General features: G+C 40.2%; 1 protein-coding gene across 1 annotated transcript in view; it reads left to right on the top strand.

Moving 5' to 3' along the window:
* The window catches only part of FAM78B (family with sequence similarity 78 member B), a 49,812-nt gene extending 48,559 nt beyond the window's left edge, over positions 1 to 1,253 (top strand). Inside the window, exon 2 of the mRNA XM_018570386.1 lies at positions 413 to 1,253. Coding sequence (XP_018425888.1) covers positions 413 to 935 — 523 coding nt within the window. The 3' untranslated portion in view covers positions 936 to 1,253. The remainder of the gene's footprint in view (positions 1 to 412) is intronic.
* Positions 1,254 to 26,070: the final 24,817 nt, after the last annotated feature.

Genomic DNA, 26,070 nt, shown 5'->3' with positions numbered 1-26,070 from the left:
TTCCTGAATATATTTTAATAGTTAGAACTCTTTCTTGAACAAGGCTGAAAGAGTAACTTTTACAAAGTACATAGTAATAGGACCCAGGAATTTAACTATATAAATATAGATAAAGCATATTTCTGTAAAGAATTCTATAAAATATTGCTATGTTTCTATGACCTTTGTGGTGTAGAAAACTGTGATTTAATCACTTCCACTCTTGTACCTGTGTTTTCTTGTGGACCAGAGCAATTTCTACATTTCCACTAACTGAAAGGTTTCCACAGATATCTGTGAACTTATAATAAAACTTTTTTTTTTAATAACAGCTTGTGTTTGTCTGTTTACTGAAATTAAAGATTTACTGAATCTAACATTTAAATAGAAACATGTAAATGAGTGTAATATTTCTGTATTTATTTCTCTCCAGGTCCAGCTGGGAGCTTCCTGATCTGAGAGAAGGAAGGGTAAAAGCCATCAGTGACTCAGATGGCGTAAGCTATCCTTGGTATGGAAACACCACAGAAACTGTGACCTTAATAGGTCCTACCAACAAAATGTCCAGGTTTTCCGTCAGCATGAATGACAACTTTTACCCTAGTGTGACGTGGGCAGTGCCTGTCAGTGAAAGCAATGTGCCCTTACTCACAAGAATCAAAAGAGACCAAAGTTTTACAACATGGTTGGTAGCAATGAACATGAACACCAAGGAAAAGATCATTTTACAGACAATAAAATGGAGGATGAGGGTAGATATTGAGGTGGATCCTTCTCAGGTGTTGGGTAAACGGGCCAGATTGGTGGGTAGGACTCAGCAGGAGCAGCCAAGAATATTAAGCCGCATGGAGCCAATCCCAACCAATGCACTGGTAAAACCTAATGCTAATGATGCACAGGTGCTAATGTGGAGACCGAAAAGGGGACAGCCTGTAATTGTTATTCCTCCGAAATAGGATCTGCAATGGTTTGATTAAAGAGTGCTCCAAATGAAGACGTTTTAAAGCTATTTACAGCTTTGAAGACAATGCATGGGGTCAAAGAGACTAAAAACTTTTAGAAGTATTTATTTCATGTGCGCATTTTTTGAAAGTGAACAAAAGTTTTATACAGTCTATTTATTTAAATATTACTGTTTTTAGTGCCTGTGGCCAAAAAAAGCAGTAAAAAAAAATCGGCACAGCAGGAGCATCAGTGTATTGGTCAAACATTTAATCCCTTTTATCAAGTTTGTTTGAATTTCCAAATAACATTTCAGTTTCATGTATTTCCAAGAGAATTGAAAATATACATTTAAGAGTGCTTTACAGTACTATACAATAGAGGGGTTTGTCAAAAAGCAACAGATCTTCTGTCTCAGAAGCCTTTGATTGGAAGCTGCCATTTTCCAATTCTAAAGCTTAAGTTACTGGGAAATAAAGTAGAACCTTCTCAGCTTTACTGCATGTGAAAGCACTGCAAACAGACAACAGCTTCTATCAGAGACTACTGAGACATCTGTTCAGATTTGTTGTAGATTCCCTTTATATTTCCCAGTCAGTGCTTTTTAAAGCTGAAACATATACACAAAAGTGGGATATTCTATGTATAGAAATAGGTTCAGCAGGAAATATGCAATCATACATCAGCCTTTTGATTTGTTAATCTAACCATTGATCCATACATCATTGTTGAACTGAAATGCAAGCAGAATAACTTTTTGTAAAGCATACATTCTGCTTCAATGGTAAATTATTAGGCAATTTTTTACAACTTTTTAAATATATTTGAAACATTTGAAGTTATATGGGCAAGCATGAGTGTTTTAATATCCTTGTGGAATGAATTTGTGGATTGATTTCTAAGCGACCGTAATAAAAAATTTTGTTTCAAGTTTCAATAAAGAGACATTACAGTCAAGACTGCGTTATATGCATATTAGATATGCTCATTAAATTGTGTTGAAGAATATCTTGTCTTTGGTTGTTGAGCTAAGCATTGTTTGTTATGAATGCTTTCTTTCTGTATCATGCTATTAAAATGAAGAACGTACACAACATCCCTACTGATCAACTGTTGGAGGGGTGGTGACATGCCAGTGTCACACTGGGCTTTACTTAATTGTAAATGAATAATAAACTTTAAAGTGTATTACCATTTTTGCAGCCAAATTGGGATAACACCTATTTTATATTTGTTACATGTTCCCATTCAGGTAGCATAAGCTAAAAAAATTAGCTTTTTACTTGCTAAAATTTCTACTTGGATTCTCCTTCTATGTAATGTTAGGAGGGGCTGTGAGGATTTTGTGTTAATCCTGTCTGTACTGTGCTGGCTCATTTGATTAAATTTGTAAAGTAGATTTGAACACTGTCTACCATAACAAAGGGTTAAAGGATTACAAGCCAGGCTTCTACAGTACGTTGTATGTTAATGAAGTTAATGAGAGAAACCCAATCTACACATTCCAGTCTTTCTATAAGTGTAGGTCAATGTGAAGGTGCTCATAAAACCCAGATTCAGCCTTGTTGCCTGCTGCAAAAAAGGTAAGAAGTATTTTTTAAAACATTTTTTTTCGGTGTGCTGTGTAAATGGGAACACATGACAAACATATAGTGAGGTTTTCTGAAATGTCACTGCAAAAGTGGAAATATACTCTAACTACCTCCCGGGAGCTTCTTGGATGTAACTGGGTGTGTATACACGTCCTGTTAGTCCCGCCCACTCGTGCACGCGCGAGCGGGAAAGACACATAATTTAAAACCTGGCAGCAATTTCTGCGTTCCAGTGCGTTCAACCTCTGGAACACAAGCCAGCCGGCTCCCTGACTTCAGGGGTGGGAGGGGGCATGGCAGTGCATTGAAGTCAATGGCACCACAGCCACGCCCCCCACCCGTAGTGTGATCGCACGGAATGTAGGCACATTAGTGCCTGTGATCCGGTCCAGTGCAAGCTGCAAAAATAGTGCTTGCAGTATTTTTGCAGATCGCACCGGAGCGTAACGCAGACACTAATGTGCCTGCGTTTAAGGTGCAGGCGATCGCACTCCAGGCGGGAGGCATGGCTGGGGTGCCATTGAGTTCAATGCACTGCCATTTCATTCTGCTGCGGTTAGGAGAGGCTGTACAATACAATGACAGCTGCCACCAACTGCAGCTGTACGCATATAATCGCACAGGCTGTGATTACCTGATGCAGACTGTTTCTGTCCAGGTGTGATCGTCCACAGGTAATTGCAGCCAGTGCGATTACGTGTGAGTGGTCTGCAAAAAGCTGTGTCCAGTGGCAGCTGTCATTGTATTGTGCAGTGCCTCCCATCCACAGCAAATTGAATAGGTCTCAGTAATTCAAGAGACTCATGTAATCAGTCCCTTTAACAAGTGTGAATGGGGCCTTAAAAGGTAATGTTTAGCTTAATTTTCTTTAAAAGGCATTTGTGTCTCAAAACATTGTTCCTTTTTCTGTAAAAAGCATTAACAAAAGGGATACTGTCAAAATTACCTTTTCTGTAGTTTATAATTGATTGCATGGGCCTTAAATGCTATGATGTGTGTATTGAAGGTTGGTTCCACCATAGTGTATTCTGAGCTTAGTTGAACAATACCTCCTGTGATACTCTATGAGATGAAAGAGAATAAATGGAAAAGGTCTCTTAGAGAAAGACTTAAGGTGAAGTGGATGCTAACAAAAGACCCTTCAGATCGATGAAATTAGCCATTTTTGCAAAACACTATCCAGAACAATAGATTTACTAGACAGTCAATGTTAGTAAAGAAGTGTATGATAGCATTGAACTGTGAATGGTCAGCAACGGGTAATGGCAGAAGCTGGCTGTGGGGAATCTGCAGGTGGCTTTAGTTTCACATGCAGATGTTACAAACTGCTACAGAATAGGTCAAATTTAGTAGTGGGTCACCTGTAGTGGACCTGTTTGTCCAAAGTGTTGTGGAGTCCTAAGCACATGTTTAGAAACATTCTTCCAAGCAAGGATTTTGGGATGATTGTACTGCTACTAAAGTCTTTCCAGGTGGATGGCTACTGCAAGGAGGATATTAGGTGTTTTTTAGAATGTGAAATCCTGAATCCTCCATGTAGAATTAACAAGACAACTCATCTGCTTGCTGTTCTTTTCTGTCAGCTTATATGCCAGAATATAATCAAATCTAAAGAAAACCAAAGCTCAGCAGGCCAGCCAGGGATTTAGCCTCAAAACTGATTGCAGGTATGGAGATTTGTACAGGCAGTTTGCACAGTGACAAGGCAGCTTGCTCCCTCCAGAAATGTTATGCTATTCCTTCAGGACAAGAACCCAATCTCTATTATTATAGTTTTTCTCAACTAGAGAAAACCTTTAACAGAAATGCAGCAAATGTGAAATTTGATAATTGAATGCCACTGAAATAGGACAGCATCAATCCCTACAGCTAAACAAAATACCTGTTCCAATTGTTCAAATGCCTAAATGGCTCTGGAGAAACAACTGCAGAGGTAGCAGTGGAGAATCGGGACTCTGAATGGTAAAAAAAAAATGGTAATAATATAAAAAAAGTGCCAGGAGGAGGAGAATCTGGTCACATGACTTTTCAAAGTCATTGACCGGGCACTTCTGCTTTTACCATGGGGCAGTTTTATAAAGCAGAGAATCTGACATTCAGCAAATACTCTCTGCAGGCAATTCTTATTTGGTGAAAGTCACATTTACTGCTTTATGAATAGTCCCCTAAGTGTTCTCTACAGCCTTATGAAGATAACACTTTATAGGACAGCGCAGATGCCGCATTGTAACTAGGGATGCACCGACACCGGTATTTTGGTTCCCTGCCTGTACAAATCTCCATACCTGCGTCATTACACGGCGCCGGGCTTCCTGATTGGCCAGCTTCCCGACCAATCAGGAAGCCGGGCAGCATGTAGTGACGCACTACCCGGCTTCCTGATTGGCCGGGAAGTCGGCTCCATGCTGTCTCGTCACGACCAATCAGGAAGCCAGGCAGCGTGTAATGACGCGCTGCCCGGCTACCTGATACAGGAAGTATCGGGCTAGGCATCAGAGCATTTGGGCGAGTACGAGTGCTTGCCCAAATACTTGGTATCGGCACCGATACTAGTATCGGTATCGGTGCATCCCTAATTGTAACCTGCATTTTATGAATGAGTCGTAAAATGCAGGTGCAGTAAACACAGTGTGCAGTAGAAAGCGTATATCAGTATTCACTATCTGTTATAAAAGAGCCCATGTTGAAAAATATAGGAAAATGTAATGCTAAATTAAGACAATAGTACTAAATGAGATATAAAAATTATCTTGAATAAATATTGTTGCAAGTACATTTACTAGGAGAACAAAAGGTCAGGAATAAATGCAAATGGATATGGCTGAATAAGGATATTCTGATATTCCATAAAATATATCATTAATTCAATAAGAACAATTCAAATTAGAAGATATTCTATTATAAACACTAAAGGGCATATTTATAAAGCAGTTAATAAAACATTCACTGCAGGTGACTAAATCGCTGCCAATTCAAACACATGTACTCGGAAGATTTATGTGCAGTGAATGTTTGGCGAGTGTGAAAGCAACTGCTTTATATAGTGATATGAATTATCTCTTAGATAATATAGGATCTCTAAAAAAAAATAACATAGGAAACATAATTGCAGAAGACAAGGCAAAAGCTTAAATCTATTAAACATATTTCTCAGCTCTCTTCACAAAGGGTTTGCCAGTATCAGATAATATAGTGGAGAATGATAACCAATGCAACCCATTCAGTTTTACTTGGCCACCACAGGAAGAGGTGGTAACATCTAATTTAAAAGTAAGATAGCTAAAGCATCTGGCCCAGATGGCATCTATCTCCACGAGCTAAAGGAATTAACCTCAGTAATTGATAAGCTTCTATATCTAATTTCCTCTGACTATTTTCTTTTTTACTGGAACAGTTCCACAATACTGGCACGTGGCTGATGTTGTAGCTTCATTTGTTAAAAAGGGTCGAGAGATAGATCTTTTAGAGCGGTAAACTTAACTTTTAAGGAATACTATAACAAAATAAATTGTAGATTATAATCTAATACTAATCAGCATAGTTATATATAATATAGGTGGGACCCAACATAATCAGTTTTATGTGGATTTAGGTTCATATCTAAGGGATCTATTTATTAATGTTTTTACCCAAGGTTCACACAACATTTACATAAGATTTGCACAATTTACAAAAAGTAAATCTTGGGTGAAAGTTCTGTGAAAAGATTGATAATATACCCCTACATGTTGCTGAGTTTTATACCTTTCTCATAACAAGAATATAAGTATTGTGATATTTGGGGAAATTAGCACAAATGGTGAACGATCAAAGACGAGTCTTGAAGCCGCTTTCACATAACAGGACAGACTTTTTTTTCTTTAACAAAAGAACGAGTTTCTTCAGTAATAACACAGGGTCTGCTTGTATTTCAACAAAACTGAATGTATGACATAATATCACAGACTCCAGGTTGTGGCACATACAGTACTCCTTGTGTCCCAGTCCTTGGACATTAGGGTTTTTCTTAACAGAGCCACAGTCCACTTCTTGTGGGACTCTTAAACACATCCCTCATGTGTCACTAGCTCTCTGTGTCTCCTCAGCTGTCTCCCAGGTGCCTCCAGCACACACAGCCACCTGGCTCCCCTCTGACTTCTGGGTGGAATCCTCCTGACTCCTGAACACCTCTGTTCAACTTCCCAGCCGGAGCCCAGAACACTAGCCGGCATCCTTCCCATAAGTGCTGTGCACAGGTGTGCAATTATGTGCTGGCCATTACTAAACAATGGACCAAGGAATGTAGATTTCATCCCTCCCAATTCTCACAGAAATTTCCCAGTTCCAGGATCCCATGCCAAATCCAGAAAATCCAGAGAGAACTGCAAAGCTAGTTCTTTCCCAGCAAAAAGATTTTGTTTTCTGGAACTGCTCAGTCTCTCTGGCTGAGAGTCCTGGGTGACTACACACCCAATTCTACTGTGGGATTGCCACACAATACCACAGTATATTCATTAGCCATCTAACTCAACTGTCAAACTAGATAAAATATACTAGTGGTAAACCCAAGGATAAGTACGAAGCCTAATCTGTTTATTACCAATTAACTAGAGTTTGTTGTTTTCTGCACGTAGATGCTTCAATATGCCTTTATAAAAAATATATTGTCTGCATTGTTCAAGTAATGTAATGGCTTCCCTTTAGGCAATGTGGGATTAAGTGGCATTTTATTAGCAAGCTGCAGGACAGATGCAAGTGGTCACCACAATCACACCATCCTTTTCTGGTGTCTCAGAGGAGTCAGGCATACCAGCTATTTATATTGTGGGTAGAGCTTGGCAGGTCTGCAAGTTTTGTGGTATGGATACCAATAATGAACGTAGCATGTGATTGTGGATGGGTGACAACCTTCCACAATGGAAGAGGGGGGGGTGACAATTGCAAGGATTCTGGTAGAATTGTGATGTGTTTGTCTATTCCAAGAGAGAGCACGCCAATTGTGACTGTTTGAATTTTGTGGTATTTAGTTTTGCCTGGACGTAAAAAAATAATAGTCTAGAGAGTAAGTGGCATTTTAAAACTATGTTTTTAAAAACTAGTAATGGAATAGAATGCAGCCAGGAACCATATAGATGTATAGGTACTTTGGAATCCCGTTTGATAATAAGCTTTGCAGCCCCATACATTGCTAAAAAATCAGCTGCAAAGCAAACAAAATCTGGGAAAATAGAAAAAGGGAGATAAAAGCACAGCATTCTAGTATAGTATTGTACTTGTATAAATGGCTTTTAACATAACATCTGTAATACAGGTACAGTTTTGATCACCACATTGTAAAAAGTACAGAGAGGTTTTGGGCAATGTTCATCGAAAAGGGGGGGAAATATCACGTACAATGAAAGGTTATAGAATGTGCTATGTTCAGTCTGAAAAATAAACAATTCAGAGAGAGTTTTAATGACTTTGTTTAAATATCCAAGGTCAGTATTTGGCTAATTAACTTTATCCCTAAGAATGTAGATAGGACAAGTGAGCATCAAATGTGTTTGGAAGTAAGGAGATTTTGCCATCAGTTAGGAAGGGTTTTATTTACAGCGAGTTCCCCTTAACACTGTTACATTAGCAATGCTTTATTGCATGTAACCCCAACACAGGCAATGTGCAAACAACAGTGCAGCGCATTGCAATGCTATTCATTTAGAATAGTGCCCCAACTCAGTGTCCGTAGCAGGTAACGTATCCACACTACAGCACACCACAGTGCACACACAACGTGCATGGTGGTGTGTGGTATTAATTTTAAAAAAGGGTGACGTCTGATTTTTTGGCTGTTAGGGAGCGCTGTCAGTCAATTCATATTTAATAGGCTGACACAAAGCAGGGTGTCTCACAGTAACGTATTGGATTCAAGCAACACATGGTGTGAACGTGGAATGAGTTGTGGAATGCCTAACCACATGAGGAACTAACAACAAAATCAATCAAAGGGTGTAAAAAAAGACTGAATAATTGTCTTACTATTGAACTAATGTGAACCAATGATCTTCACAGTTACTATCAGACATGTAAGGCGGCAAAAAATTGTTTCGGTTTGTTTCGTTTCGGATTCTTCATTTTTTCCGGCATTCGAGTTCGAAAGTCAATTCGTTTTGGGAAGTGAGGGGAAATCTCCTCAGCAGGACACAAGTAGCAATAAAAACCTTGCTAGGAGTTTGACACTTCCCTACTCTATACAAAGCAAACCACGTTTTGGGTATACAAATACTTTAAATAATATTTGTAATAATTGACAGCACATCGATCTGCACAGACTATTACCGTATTTTGCGGTCTATAAGACGCTCCGGACGATAGGACGCATGGCTTCTGTGACAGAAATTCTATGACAGAAATTCTGTCACAGAAGCTGCAGTTAGTGACTGCTGAGACAGGTGGCGCTGTCTCAGTAATCACACAGAGCAGACGAAGAACGTCGTTCTTCGTCTGCTTAATGGGCTCTATGGTGAGCTCCTATGGGGGATCGTGACGGGTCACAGTCCCGCAGAGGTACGGGGGACCCAGAAAACCTTGGCGGGGGGCGGACACTATCGCCGATGCCACCGCCGCTCGATTTAATACAAGGGATCTACTTAGATCGCTTGTATTAAACGAACAGCGGCTCCCACTGTACATTCAGCTCTGCTTGTCAGGAGCAGGGCTGAATGTACAAAAAGAAACTACTCGCCCGGCGCCCGAAACTGCATGTCCCGGGTGTCGGGCGATAGGTATTCCTTTTGGGGGAGAAAAAGTGCGTCTTATGGAGCGAAAAATACGGTACATTTTCTGTTTGCAAGCTGTACTGTGTATAATATGGAAAATCCTTCAACTCGATATTTCCAGTCTGCAAGAGGTACAATCATGCCAGTTTACAGAGCCTGGTAATGTCACACACACTGTGACAGTGGTACCTTTTTATCCCTTAATCTGCTAAAACCTGATCTAGCCACGTTGCCTGCTTGCAGGCTATCCATAGTACTAAAACGCATATAGCAACAGGACAGCAGCATATCCAGGGCATTGCACATATGGCACATACCCTGGGTGCAACTTGAAGGGGTAGCACCACTCTGTGGGTCAGAGAAATGAGACTGCCACTGTCATTATTCAACCTCCACTGCTGCCGGTTCGTTGCTAGGACAGTCTGTCATCCTATTAACCAGCCATCATCTGACAGGGAGTTGAATCATTACAGTGGATTGAATTACACTATTGGTGGTTGATTGCTGGGACTTCCCAGCATCCTAGCAACCAACCAATGACATGCTCCCTCTACAGAAAATCCACTCCCACGCCTCATCCTCCACCCAGGGAGGTGACTGGGACTCTCTTAACATGCCTGCGATCCTCCAGCATCACAGACTTGCTCAGCCATTGCCTCCAGTCCAGGACAGGTCACATCACTCCCAACCTCACACAGCAGCAGACTGTGAATACGGAATGCTGCGCTTGTTAGGATCCGCTGGACACATGAGTCTCAGGTGGCATCGTGTACTGTGAAATAATGTAGAGTTGAGTTAGATGGCTAATGAATATACTTTTAGGATTGAATTAAGGAGACCGTCATTAATTGTACATCATATCACCCAGCATGATGAATGAATCAAGCAGTTTGTCTCTGCTCCTAGTCCAGGCTGGATGAGATAACCTGAGCCTGATTTATCTGCCACATATAGGGGAGAACTCTGGGAAGTTTGATGTAAGGGGGGACTCTGGAGTCCCCAACATCCCCTCTTCCATCAGATTCCCCAGGGTTCCCCCTTACATCAGAGTCTCCCAATACGTCAGAGTCCCCCCTTACATCCAAATCCTTAGGACTCTGATGTAGAAATGTAAAGGGGGTCTCTGGGTATGCTGAAATAAGGGGGGATTCTGGGGACTGTGATGTAAGGGGGAACTCTGGACAACGAGTCCCCCTTACATCAGGGCTCACAGTGTCCCCTCTTACAGTGTATATAAACGGAGGGAAACGTTTTTTACTGTGGGTCGCCGTACATGTATTATTACCTTTTTTTCCCCTGCTTGCCCGTGTCCCCTAGCGCGTGTGTGAGCAGGAAACAGTAAAAGTTTTAAACAGCCGGTAACAGCTGTTACATACAAACGTTTGGGCAGCTCTAAAGCAGCCCGATTGCTTGTATGGTGCTGAAGAGTGAGCAGGCTTCCCCCCTCCACTGCCGCTGCCGGCTATATCAGGCTCTGCTGTCCCTCATACTGGCCCAGGACCAGCAAGGCAGCTCTCTGTCCTGAAATCGGAAGAAGATCAACACACTTTCACCTGCTGATCTCCACTCTGATCTCTGAATATGAAAGTGATGTGTATTACGTGCCATTATGTGCCTTCTCTGCTATAGCCAGAGAAGAAGCAGATCTGTTCTTCATCTTCTTTGGGGGTCTCTAGGTGACATTCGGGGTCTTATTGACTCCTGATGTCTCCATAAAGAGGACCTGTCAATGTATATGTGCTATCAAATAGGGGGAAATTGATTTCGGTACAGTGTTGCATGACTGAATAAATGTTGGTCAAAGTTCTGCAGCGCTGAATACTGAAAAATGGCCTGGACAGGACATGGGGCTTATCACCCAAGACTTCAAGTAGTTAAAATTCCTAGGCCGGCTAGGAAGACCCAATTATTCCTGGGCTCCTTCAGGGGTGAGCAATACATTGTATTTTTTTAAAATGCCAATTTCTTATTGTTTATGTTTTTTAAAAACTAGAAGTAAAGCACATAAGTTTAATTGTTTGCCTTTTAAACTTAGTGCCCATGAAAATGTATTTTGCAATGTGTTTACATAAAATTAATTGAAAACATTCCCATCTCTATTCTGTGTCTTTTGCTGACATTTCCTTCCAAGAACATTAAAACTAACAGTGTAGTGATTTTTTCTTGTTATCTGACACATGTGTACTGTTCACATTTCAGTGTTAGCGGCTATATTATTGGTTGTGGTTTTTGTTGTTTTTCTATTATCGCAGAATTTTTAATATATATTTTAATATTTTTTCCAATACAAGTTTTCTAAAGGAGCTGTCCCTCTCTTAAATTAGGTGTTTTGATTTTTTGTATGTGATTGTTGTTTTTCAATTTACATTATTTTAAATTAAATCATGTTATGATCTTTAAGATTTTTCCTTATATGAAAAATTGTGAAAAGCTCTGCTTATAGTGTATAAAGTATTCGAAAAATTTTAAGTTAAAAAGTTATAAATTATCCAGTAAAAAAGTGATAGGTTTCCGCAAATCTCCCATAAATCTCTCATAATTACAATTGAACAGACTGTGCAGATCTTTCTGTCTGCGGCAGGAGCCAAGCCTCTCTCTCCTTATTCATATTAGGGGGCCTGAAACATACTCTCATAAATAACTGATCAATATGCACACCCATTTGTAGCATCACTCATAATCCCCAAAACCATGACCCTCTCCAACCATAAGATCATCTTTTACCTTTAGATCACTTTTCACACAGATACCACCACCTTTCCTGTTTACCCTGTTTTGAAAAAGATAGAAATGAGCAGCCCAGTTGCAATACCAGGTAAATTAAAGTGTTCTAAATTCACCAAGACGTCAGGCTGTAAAAAAAACTCCTTTAACCCTCCCATAACCTCCTCCCTATCACAATAGACCCCCCTTTATTTATGTGTAAATTATCTTTAGCACATAAGTTGTACTCAAAATAACTTTCAGACCAGTGCTCAAGAAAGTGCCTTTCACTAGATTGTTTTGAAGCCATTCTACAATGAACACCCACCACGGAAAGGAAAATATTTTGACCTAAACTCCAGGCAGAACAATTATTAAATTAATACATTGCCTTGCCAGTGTTTCCTGTTCCTCCATCACAAAGGTGTCTGAAATATAGCAACAGGGCAGCAATTTCAGTTTTACTTGACTGGTAGCTGCTGCCTGCTGTCCATGAGCATGCCTTACTGTAGTTCAGGCTTACAGTGATCATCATTATATCATCACTGCCTATGGGTAGTGGAGACAGTCTCTGCGTCTGACTGCTCCTTTCCTCGCCTATCTATACCTACCTTTTCTAAAGCAGAGGCTATTCTAATTAGACAAGAGTAGCCTGCCACCACTGCACTTTATGCAGGGAGCTACATTAAAAGTAACGTGTAGCACCACAAAAAAAACCCTTCCACTGTACCATGGCGAGGATCTTGGGCGCTCTTAGTCATACCACATATAAATTAAACACATTTTTACATTTAATTAGCTGCATTAACATAGAAAAAAATGGTATTGGCTTGGTGACAGGGAGGATTGGGAACATTTTTGGATCCCAACTTCAATTACAAACTGGTAAGAGCAAAACATTTTATAACATTTTTAAAAATGACAGAAGTTCCAACATTTTCTTTCTGTTGTTAACATAACAGTGCCTGAAAAATAATTTCTAAAACCAATGTATCACAATAATGTATCTCGGCTAACAGTAGATAATCAGTGCAAACTGATCTGTAATCAACCTGTATGGTTTTGGAAGAAAAATAATTTAGGAGGACACAGCAAAGCTGTCACTGAATATTGAAGATTGCATTATTTCAGAACATAAATTCACTGGGGGGAAATTACTAAAACTGGAGCAAACAGAATCTGGATACTAACCAATCAGCTTCTATCTTCAGCTTGTTCAGTTAAGCTCTGAAAAAGAAAGCTAGAAGCTGATTGGTTGCCATGGACAGCTGCTCCAGATTTTTTCTGCTCCACTCCTAAATTCCCCTAAAGAAGAGGAGCATTCCTCTGCCCCATGGTATATAAGGTGTGATTAACAAGCTTAAATGTTAAAGAATAAATGTCATCCCGCCTGGGGTCTGTACCTTTTCATAACAAAAGAACATGCTTTCTAAGTTCAGTTGGAATTATTACAGCTCCTCTTGTTCACATTCATGATAAATGTCACAAAAAACAAATAATAAAAGCCTTGCTTCAGCCAGGGATCCCCTCTTCAACCAAGAATATCCCAACCCACCTCTAACTATTCCCTGCAACAAAAAAATATCTGAGTCCCAAATACTTATCTAAATATGTGGTCACATGATGTGTTGGGTCCTGAGAGTTCTCTCTAGTGCGTATCCAGAAGACTGCATCAGTCTGATGACATCATGACTAGGGGACCAGTCAGCGATAGGCAAAGCCAAAGCACTAGATCACTGGTATCACTGGCATCCAGAAAAGGCAACAATGACAAAAACATGACAGCAGATTCAGGTGAGTGAATAAGGGGTTTAAAGGTTTTTTAAATAGGGAATTTATAGTTGCCCAGAGGTGCATTATAAGAAAACAGAATAAATGCAAAAAAATAAAAGCACAATTACAAAAGAATACATATTCTTTTGCAATGTTGTTATAACCATATCCCTAATAATATATTAACATTTTAAAAGCTGTATAGAAAAATAAAATGGTGAAACGTGAACAGTGAAAAATAAATGAATGTGCTATTAATGACAGGTTACTATTATCTTATTTATGTAAGGTCAATACAAGTATTAACCCCTTCATGACTGAGCTTGTTTTTAGTTTAAAGCCAGTATAGCTTGAGATACGAGCTGTCAGAATGCCGGCAAAAGCCGGCATGTGTGTCCCTCTGCTTTGACTCTCAGACACCCGATATTAAGGTATCGGGTGTCTGAAAAAGGTTAACCCTTTCATTAATGAATGCCTCTGTAGTAAGGGCATCCATTAATGAATGTTAAAAGCTGATTCTCAGCGGTTAACAGCCCTCTAAAGCAGCAAATAACTCGTCACGTACAGTGTACGTGACAAGTCATTTGGTCCCTTTGTGGCTGGACGTACTGTGTACGTCTCCCGTTACGAAGGGGTTAAAATATATAAATATATATAGAGCATTTATTGAAAAAGATGTAACACTTAAGGATGCACCGAAATTTCGGTTGCCGACACATTTCTGCCGCCGAAACACTTTCAGCCAAAAATAGAACTTTGGGAAAAAATGCAGAAAGTTAAATTTCTGGCCGAAAATGCAGCGCATCCCTGGTCTCTCTCTCTCCTCCTCGCTGGGCTCTGCTCTGTGTCCCCTCTGGAGGAGAGAAACCTTTTAAAATGTCAAGCGGGCGGGGAGGAGAGTGCTGTCAGCACTGTCATAGTAGGTGCTCTCCTCCCTGCTCTGCCTCCTGTGACAAGGAGTCAGCTGTCAGCCGTGCCACAGGAGCCGTGTCTTCGCACCGCGCGCTCAGCCTCCTGTGACAGCTGAAGGAGTGAGGATGGAGAGTGATTACAAGTGTTCAGCTGAGTGTTCAGTGCTGATCGCTGAGTGCTTGTAAATAATTGGGGACATAGTATGTTTACTGTGTCCCCAATTATGAATGAATAGGAAGTGATCTACATCACTTCCTGTTCATTCATGATTTTGGAGATAGTAACTCCACAGTTTATGAATGGACAGGAGCACTCAGTATAGAGGCTTCCTGTTTCATAACAGGGACTGCAGAAAAAGAGATTGTCCTCAATCTCTTTTTCTATTTCAAAAGGGAAATATAATGGGTCTATTTAGACCCCTGATATTTCCCCAGATTCTGACAGTAAAGTTAAAAATAAATAAAAATTAAATTAAAAAATAATAATTTTAAAAAGGTTAGAAAAATGTTTTTGGTTTCAGCTTGACACATTTTTTATTTGCGGTTTCAGTCTGAAAATCCTTAATCTCCCCACTTCCAGCGTGAACATGTTTAGATTTAGTAACCTTGTCTCATAGCTTTGGTCCTCCATTCCCTTAATTAGTTTTGTTGCCCTTCTCTGGAATCTCTCCAGCTCCAGGACATCCTTCCAAAACTGGACCGCATACTCCAGATGATGCCGAACCAGTGATCTATACACTGGGAAAATTATAGATTTGTCTCTACAGTACATTCCCTTTTTAATACAAGACAGTACTCTGCTCGCTTTGTTTACCACAGCCTGGCATTGCAAGCTATTGTTTAATATGTGGTCTACTATTCCCAAATCTTTTTCCATTTCTGACTTCTCTAGTGGAGTTCCCATTAATGTGTATTCTGCTTGCCTATTTTTAACCCCAAAGTGCATTACTTTACATTTATCAACATTAAACCTCATCTGCCATATAGTTGCCCACTCCCCTATTTTATCCAGGTCCTCCTATAATGTTATAGTGTCTAAGTCCGTGTCTATTACCCTCTCAATTTTAGTATCATCAGCAAACACGGAAACATGGCTATTCACACCCTCCCAGATGTCGTTAATAAACAGTTGGAATAGTATGGGGCTCAGCACAGATCCCTGAGGCACGCCACTCATGACCCTAGACCAATCTGAAAAGGAGCCATTTAACGATACTCTTTGGACATGTTCCTGTAGCCAGTTCTCTATCCATGTACACAACATTTCATCTATGCCCATAGACCTCAGCTTATGTAGTAAACATTTATGTGGTACTGTCTCAAATGCTTTCGAAAAATCCAGATACACCACATCCACTGACCTCCCTCCATCCAGATCTCTACTTACCTCTTCGTAGAATGGTTGGTCTAAGAAGAACGGTCCTTCCTAAACCCCTGCTGGTTATCATTTATTATTTCAGTGCACCTCTAGTAACAATTAAAACTGATGCCATTTTATACCCTGAAAAGGTTCTAAGGACATTCCTTATGAAAGTGTAAAAAAATGAGGGAGCGAGTCCCTCTAGTGGTAAACCATTAAAGCACCAATATTTAGGAACACAATGGTAATCAAGCTAATATTTAGATATTTTAAAAAAATAAAATAAGTAAAACATTATACTTGTGTGTATGAATTTACTGGTACAAAAAGTATTGTTAATTTAGTAAAAGATGTTCAAAATATAATTGAAAGGGATATAATGCACTGGCAACAAAGTATTGTTTTTTTTCTCCTTGTGATGGGAATTTGACAATGGTCTTTTAATGTATAGCAGATACTTTTGAAGCGCATAGTAGTATAGTAAAGTTATGGCGATTCGCCTATTAAAATTAATCATAAACATCTCAATCAAACTGTAAGAAATATTGCCATATAATTAATTTGAAATTGAACAATTTTTTAAAAGTTTACACTGTATTCCATGTGTCAAAGTACCAAAAAAAGGTGGAAAAAGAGGACATAAAACAAGATAATGTTACATAGTTACATAGTATTTGGGGTTGAATAAAGACATACGTCCATCAAGTCCAACCCATATCGGTCCAAGCATCATCTCATTCTTAGGGATACTGGTATCCCTGGATATTACGGTCCCTCAAGAAATTGTCCAAACGTTTCTTGAACAAATCTACACTCTTGGCTGAAATCACTGCCGATGGCAGTGAGTTCCAGACCTTAACCGCAATGTAAGAAGATATACAGTAAGGAGTACTAAATTATATATAAAAAGTGCCACGCAATTAAGGAAAATAGTCAAGGAAGAAAAATAAAAAGTCCTCCTTTTCTTCTGGGCCAGGATCTTTTGCCCTGACCCTGACCTTGCTCAACTTGCAGTGACCGTAAAAGCGTGGAGAACAGTCTGCTTGGGCAGACCGTTCTTCCCGCTTCGGCTGTGACTTCGGTTCAGCCAAGCCGAGGCATATGCATTTGGCTCGGCCGAGCTGTTCGGCTGCCTTGGCTGTTGTATGGGCTATTGTGAATAGCCCGTACAGCAGCCCTTCAGTTTGGCTGAACCGCTGGGCTCCAGCGGCCGAAGTGGGTGGAAGGATTAGCCGAAGCTATGGCTATATCCTTCGGCTCTTTAGTGAATAACCACCAATATTTTTAAATGATGCCAGAGTGGCCCATACATTCATATTTTATATACTTTTCAGAGCACTTGTTCTGCACAGTTAAATATTTATTAGGTAGTATTGCACTGATTGGTATCCACGTAAAGTAAATTGAGCATTATGTGTTTAGGATAATAAAATCTTTTTTTAAAGTACAAAAGTGGAAGGAATCAATAGCTATTTTGGCATCTATTTGAGAGTCATCATCATCATCACACTAAGAATTTACAGTACCAGCAATGACAGCCTCATGTAGAATATCCCTCTTTTGCCATTTAGTTCCTTTTAGTTTTATAAGAGCTGTATAATTAGTCTCACATAGCTGCCAAGAATATATGACTAATATGGGCTGCAGTCATTTCTCATTTCAGTACCTTGTAAGGTTTATTTTTTAAAAGGAATATGTCCTCAATTATCTACAAACACTCAGCGATCACTGATCACTGAGTGTATGTAGCCTGCTCTCCTCTCTGACACAGACACACGCTGTCACAGGAGGCTGAGCGAGCGGTGTAGGAAGGAAAGCCCAGCCTCCCGTGACAGCGCCGTCTCCGCCCCCACACCGCTCTGCCTGACTGTGATAGGCAGCTGAGCGGTGTGGGAGGAGAGACACCGGCCGATCACGGCGGTCTCCTCCCGCAGCGCTCGGCTGGCTGTCACTTTCTCTCCTCCCTGCTGGGACAAAGAGCAGCGCCCAGCGGGGAGGAAAGAAATCACGGCTGCGCGGACAAAACGGCAGGAAAATGGCACTTTCGGCATTTAGCCAAAAGTGCAATTTTCGGCTGGAGCCCCCCTTCATCTTTTTGCCCGGGGTCAGCACACCAGCCGCCCCCCAGTTGTTACGCCACTGTATCAGTGTGTATTCATGTTTAAAAACCATGTTTCCAGGAGAAGACGTAGTAACCAGCATAAAACCCCCAAAAAAGACACTTAATGCATATCTAAATCTAAAAATGTAATATATTGCAGCTTACCAGTCCTTAGGTGAGGTGGCTGCATTATTTTTCTAAGACTTCTTTTTCCGGTATTTTTACTTGGTAATCCTGTGAATAACACACTTTCTGTACTTGGCAGGATATGCTCACTATTGTATGGAGGGAACCAGGTTTCTCACTCAGGATGGACTTAAAACATGTCTGCCGTTGTGGATCTCCATTACATGTGGATTGGAGAAATTAGTAATTTACATAAGGAAGATAAGATTATTTTAAGCTTTCACTTCAACTGACAGCAAATGACAAAGACATTGGCACTGCAATTCTGGCAGAAGCAACATGTACTTTCAGTACTTGCTGAAAATCTACTTATCCTGATTTGGAGAACTAATGCAGCCACCACATCTACGTATCGCTAAAGTGCACTATAATACATTTTGTTCTTGGGTTCAGATACCCTTTAAGGCAGGGGTGCCCACAATTTTTTGTGTTGAGATCTACTTTTCAAATGACGAGCTACATGAGATCTACCAATGAAAAAACAACCTCCCTCGCTCTCTCTCTCCTGGCTGTCTCTCCTCGTTCTCCTGGCTGTCTCTCCTTGCTCATCCTCCTGGCTGTCTCTCCTCTCTCTCCTGGCTGTTATTCCTCATTTTCTCTCCTGACTGTCTCTTCGCTCTCTTGGCTGTCTCTCCTCTCTCTCTTTCCTGGCTCTCTCTCCTATCTGTCTCTCCCCGTTCTCTCTCCTGGCTCACCTTGCTCTATTTTGCAAACAGTGCAGTGCAACAGGCTGTGTAAACTAATATTCTTTGATGTAATACCACCATTATCCACCAGAAAGGTGTCAGGGAGCTTGGCTGAGCAGACTCGGGCTAATAGGTAATTATGTGTGCACAGCTAAATAAATATACCAAAATGCAATAAAGGGGCCACCATTCACACCCTTCGTGATCTATCAGCAACAGCTTTGAGAGCTACTGGTAGATCATGATCTACCTAATGGGAACCCCTGCTTTAAGGAATGGACCTGCTTTACTACAAAATTAAAGTAAGTGAACTGCCTGGAGACAGAGTGTTCTCAGTAGAGGGTACCACAAATTCCAAGGCCCTTCTGAGTGGAGGCACTGTACTAGAGAGAATTAAGAAAGTCCTCACCTCCCATGCAGTATATAAGGGAGGCTCAGACGTTCTGACTTACCCAGGTGTACTGACAGGGAAAATGGATGTAACCTCTGTGAAACCGCCACACCCTAGGCCCGCATACATGCCAGGAGTGGGTCATCTCATATGAGCCCTACCAAAACAGGGTTTCATGTCATTTGTAATTATACCTTTAATGTACATAGGGGCAGACATATTTACTTATTATGCAGGCTCTACTTACTGCTTTTCAGTGAAATAGTGGTTGCACGTTACTGCACTGTGAGAGTGCAGTAACGTGCAACCACTATTGCATGCATGCTTGAATTACTAATGGTGTGCTATCATAAGCACATGTATATATTCGCTCATAGAAAACCAATCATCCGAACCCATCTAGCAAATCCAACACTGATGTTCAATGCGTATTGTGAGGTTCTACTTAGCTGAGTAATGCTGCCTTTGTACCTTCTGTTCCTGTACGGTGCACTAAGGAAAGTGTGCCAACATTTTACTAGAAAATATAAATCACTGATGTGATCAGTTTGCCAAACAATGCACCAAGCATGCATCAATTAAAGCAGCAGGTCAAAGAAAATTTCACACTATGCTATTGGAGCATAAAAAGGTTCTAGATGTAAATTTATAATTGGAATCTCTATAACCAGCAGCAGCATATGAAATAATTTATGCCCATGTGCCATGGCCACAGCAGTGATATCTGTACATTTCCACTGTAATAACTCCAGTAATATGGCTTTTTTACAGTTTCTTTAAAAAAATATTTGCGCTCACTTTTTTGCAGTTTTGTTCCTAAAAAAGAAGTGCATGTAAAATCCCTAACAGAAGACAGATTGACCCCATTGTTCATGTTGACATCAAATTTCAATTTAGTTTTAGTCATAGTCTTTTGACTACAATGCCATTAAGTTTTAGTCATATTTTGGTCATCTGAATTGTTTTAGTTTTAGTCAACTAAATATCATAAGATTTTAGTCGACTAAATCTACAGTGGATTTAGTCAACTAAAATCTAGTGGGTTTTGTTAAAGGGTAATTTAAGAATTTCTCTAGAATTTCCAATTTCATTATATATTCCTGGAGTAAACATCTGTTAACCTGTTATTACTTATGGTATTAAGGTTTCAACAATAGATGGGCGCAAGGGCAATGTGGTGCCTATATTTAAAAAGGGATCAAAGTCTTTACCAAGTAATCACAGACCTGTAAACTTGACTTCAATAGTTGGGAAGATACTTAAACAATTTGATCAAGGATCACATTGTTTTTGCTTGAAAATAATATTATAAGCAATAGTCAGCACGGATTCACAAAAGACAGAAGTTGTCAACCAAACCTACTTTCTTTTTATGAGGAAGTGAGTAATAAATTAGACAGAGGAATGGGTGTGGATATAGTATACTTGGACTTTGCAAAGTGATGAGCCGCAAAAGCATTTAAAGTGTCGCCTATGGGAAATTGTGGGTATTGTCGTTTTTTGAGGTTTCACTGAGGCACGAAATTTTAAAGCTTGACATGTTTGGTATCTATTTGCCTGTCGTGACCCCATCTTTTATATTTTACCAAATTGGGTATTATATTCTGTTTCTGTGCACTAAATTTCATTTTAGTGTACGTTATCCTAAAAATACTAATGTTTGATAAACATTTGTGCAAATACCGTGCAACATAAAAAATTGCAACTAGCATATTTTTATTCTACAGGGCCTCTGCTTTCAGATTTTCAGATCAAAAATTCAGATTTTATCATGTGTGTGCAAATGTAAGAAATTGCTCTGGGCAGCAAGTGGCTAATAACATTAAATTACAAAATGGCTTGTATATCATTTATATAGGTTGTATTTTTTTAAACAACATTTTCCTTTAAGGCTTAAAACAAATCGTATGAAATACTATATCATCCCCTACATCAGGGAAGTAGATTGCTGTGTTATAGAAAAGGAAAATAATTCCAATCATACCAATGTCATCAGGGTTTTCAGATCTCTGTAGCAAAATTATATTCCCTTTGTTTACATTTTGAACTTACAGAGTACATGTCATAAAAATACAATGACAGAAGTTTAAAATACTGTACATACTGATCTCTCTCATACATAGAACATTGTTACTAGTTGTACTAGTGTCATATTTTAACAGTATTTTGCCTTTAAGGCATCTGTCTCCGAAACCCAGTGACAGTCAAATATGCTATATCTTTTGATTCTCTTGCTTGTCAGCTTTATAACAATAAACACTTTTGGTATTTATTGACATTAGGGATGCACTGATATTTCGGCTGCTGAAATGTATCGGCCGAAAATTGCACTTTTGGCAAAATCCCAAAAGTGCAATTTTTTGGCAGAAATAGCGGTGCATCTGTGATTTCTCACCTCCCTGCTGAGCGCTGCTCTGTGTCCCAGCGTGGAGGAGAGAAAGTGTCACAGGTGGCCAAGTGGTGCAGGAGGAGAGTGCTGTGAGCGGCCGACGTCTCTCCTCCCCGCATCGCTCAGCCTTCTGTGACAGATCAGGACCCCCAACATTTCTCTTAGACACTGCAAAGTAACTTTATATTCCCCCATGCGGGTTTTGCTGCCTGGAAGCTTTTGGAGCAACACAGTAGCAAAACTCTATCCTCTAATATGTATCACAACTTTCCAGGCCCCACTACCACTATGGCCACTGACATGGAAATCCGGGACTAAGGGGCTAATTTAAAAAGCAACACATTATCAGTATAAAGCTCAACATTGTCCTCTACAGATTAGCTTTACACTCCGCCGTCTTTGAACTTCCGAAACCAGCAGAGTGCAATGCATATTTACAACGTAATAAGCACAAAGCACAGGGATGTGCGTTCATGACCTGTCCATGTAAAATGACTGACTTTCTTCTTTTCACAGAGCTCTAAGTACAACATTAAGCACAGAGAACTCCGAAGAGCTCTGCCAATGACACACTGTGGTTTGCATTTTATGAATGGGTCATAAAATAAGGGCCACACTGTGCATAGCACAGTGGTGTATAACAGAAAGCAGATAGTGATATCCACTCTGTAATAAATCAGCACCTAAGGGTTGGTGAAGTGGAATCTCTAAAATCTGTGAGATGGCATAGTCTGGATCACTATGACAAAGGAGCCGCAGAGCAGTGGAACAATGTAGTTGACAGAACAAAGCCCTCAATGCAGAGCCAGGGAAGAAGGAGCCACAGTGCAGAACAGTGATAATCAAATTGCACAACCTGCAGCAAAGAGCCAAGGGAGAGTGTAATAGTGAGAATGAAAGGGCAAAGTCTGCAGCACAGAGTCAGGGGAATGAAGGTTACAATGAAGATTAGAGAACACAGAATCAAGTGGGACAACTATGCAGCATCAACTTCCACTATTAAAATACTAAATCATTTTTGATATTATTCCATGCTACTCTTCCTATCAACATTAATATCCACTTATCTTCCCACACTCTGCTGCGGCAGCTGCTACTCCTAGTGTGTGATGGGGTACTGAAGACTATGTTGTAAAGGGTTCTCCCAATGTGAAAGGAAAACTCTGATGTGAAAGTGGGGGCTGTTATGTGCAAGGAGGAGGCACTGGATGTAAAGAGATAACTCTGATGTGAATGGAGGAACCCCACTTTTTTTTGCATTTACGTTTTTTACATTTTAGACTGGGGTGCCTCGAAATTTTGCATACTTTTAAAGGGTGCCACGACTGAAAAATGGCAGGATAAGAAAGAAAATGCTGGTATAGAGCACAGAACATTGTCACACAGTAAAGAGATACAGTATAATAACATAAATCACATAAAAAATAGCACATTCTCTTTGCATCCTTTCCCTTAGTTATGTAGAGCAGCGATACAATGTATTTATACCTTTTCCCAATTATGTACAATTAAAAAAGTGATTGCACTTGAGCACTCCATTATTCTCTATTGAACTTTCACAGCAAAACATTAATGAGAGTAAGGGGTTTGATGATGAACAATACTGTACAGAGGAAGCTTGTTAAAGCAAGGGGGTAAACAACAGGGGGGAATCTGTAGCAGAACCAAATAGAAGAAAGGTAGGGCAGGGTAACAACCTAATGGAAGGGGTAAGAGTTTGGGTTTAAGTGAGATAAACAGGGGGAAGATCGTTGGGGGGGGGCAGAGAGTAGAGTGGGAGAGGATGCATCAGGGGCGTGGGCTGGCTCATTTGTGTAGAATAGGAGAGCAGAAAAGGAGGGCCTTGCAAGGAACACAGGCCAATGTTAAAGCATTGGACAAACCTGCATCAGCTATAGTAGACTAATAGGAGATCTACCAACCATCATCATATTTTTATATGTGGTGGAAAACCTAAACAATGACCAGGGGTACCATGTATTTCAGAATTTCTCTTACTGTTATATAGCGAGGCTATAAAGTTGTCCGTCTACTAGATTTCCTCAATTTTCACAGAGGGTAGAGTGGGAGAGGATGCATCAGGGGCGTGGGCTGGCTCATTTGTGTAGAATAGGAGAGAAGAAAAGGAGGGCCTTGCAATGAACACAGGCCAATGTTAAAGTATTGGGCCAAACCTGCATCAGCTATAGTAGACTAATACGAGATCTACCAACTATCATCATATTTTTATATGTGGTGGAAAACCTAAACAATGACCAGGGGTACCATGTATTTCAGAATTTCTCTTACTGTTATATAGTGAGGCTATAAAGTTGTCCGTCTACTTGATATCCTCAATTTTCACAAACCATACGGACACTGGTGGAATGTCAGACTTTTTCAACAAAGCAGAAAAGCAAGATCATGCTGCTGTCAACAGGTGGACTGGCAACGAAGATTTGTATCAGTAGGACCTGGTTGAAGTTTAGCAAGTAACCTACTGAATTCTGCCCCATGTCCACTGATGTAAGGTGAACAATTAGTTACTTGACAGTAGACCAAAATAGGTGCATAAGTGGGCAAAAAATATGTAGTAGCGTATCATATTGTTTTTGACATTGCCAACACGCTGTGGAAACCTTAGGATTAATACTGTGAAGTAATACTGGTGTACAGCGCCAACAGGAAAGAATTTTGAAGCTGTGCTACTGAAAGCTGTAGGCTATGGAGGACTTGTGCATAAACAAGATGGCTCTGTCAGATTGTGTGGGGAAAATGGATGTTCAAAACTTATTTTCCCATTTTGAATATATAAGGAGAGATGATCCATGTAGGGGCTGAAAATGGAGCATTTAGAATTTACAGGTGTCTGTGGCTGATACATGTTCTACCTTGTTGTAGTAGCAACATTGTTTTAATGTATTATATAAACAAAAGTGATGTTCTGGAATTTTATTCCTTCCTATGTATACACAACATGAGTCATTTTGTGATGTAATTAGTTACTATTGTAATATAGTGGTAGTAAGGGACTTTGTGTATTTTGCTCAAGGTTAATTTGTTTCCTGATAAACTGAGGGTACAGCAAGACACTACATTTTTAATTTATTACTGATGGTATGTTTCTAATTTTGCCTGAGCACCAGTAGAAAATCTTGCTCCCTGGCAGCAGCTAATGACCCCTCCAGTGCGGTCTTTCTGCAGGGGTAATACACACAACTACAGATCTGCAATCGACAACGCTTAGGTTTCCTGCTAGGACACTGAGCCTGTGAACCTGTAGGTGCTCAGAAGTGAGCCATGATCAATTAGCTTAGCAAAAATAAAAAAACAGTTTGTGGTGCCCATAGACATTAGATAAGAGCTTCCCAATTTAGTAGGCAATCTAACGCCTATGGGGCTCCAGCAGACATCACTGGATAAGGCCTATCAGCAAGATAAATGACTGGACAAGTTGGAAAACTTGTCTGATAATTATTGTTTTCTATGATGAGCCCAATTCTACAGCTATCTGCAATACAACATAATCACCTCTTTTCATAGGCTGAACAAACAACAATGTGACCATTCATGTTCAGGTTATTGCTGATAAAAAGGATGTCTGAAGGAGTCATGGCTACACATTTAACTGCCTTCTGATGTCTATGTCCACCTTAACAGTTGTCCTCTACACCAAGGCTGGTACAGTGGTAAAAGGCCTGGGACAATGATAATATTAGGAGATTTTAACTACCCTGACATTGACTGGCATAATGGCACTGCTGGAAGAGTAAAAGGGCAGAAATGTAAAAACTTGTTGCAAGTTCATCTTATGGTACAGTTTGGTACAGTTTATAGAATCCCCAACTAGAAGTGATGCCCCTCTGGGTCTGTTAATCTCAAAAAATTTGGAGCTTTTTGGGCACAGGGTTCTGTTTATGGTTTTTTTTTCTATTCCTTTTTTTTTCTCTATAGGTTGAATTTGATGGACTTGGAAACAACAACCTCTAAAAAGGTAATAACCTAAATAACTAATGGTAATATGACAAGAGGGATATCATACTAGACATAAAGGAGACCTATGAGGTGAGTGATTTTCACTCAACCTCATAGTTCGAGCCGACCTGTGACAATGAGACTTTCACAGGTTGGCTCTATAGATCGGGAAGTGAGCGAATGCATACCATTGCTCGCTCACTTTCCAATCATCTCCCTGCAGAGAGCGGTGACTGTCAGTCCCCCTTCCCGCTCCGATCCTCCATCGCTGAGTAGGGGTACGACGGGGGAGGGGGCGGTCACAGCTGGCTCTGCCTCTAGATAGGCAGAGCTCGCTGTCACTCACGGAACCGGATGGATCTCGAC

Source organism: Nanorana parkeri, unplaced genomic scaffold (assembly GCF_000935625.1).
Source record: "Nanorana parkeri isolate BGI_ZX_2015 unplaced genomic scaffold, ASM93562v1 scaffold1527, whole genome shotgun sequence".
Classification (NCBI taxonomy): domain Eukaryota; kingdom Metazoa; phylum Chordata; class Amphibia; order Anura; family Dicroglossidae; genus Nanorana; species Nanorana parkeri.
The sequence above is the reverse complement of the archived record's forward strand: the minus strand, read 5'-3'. Positions and strand labels throughout refer to the sequence as shown.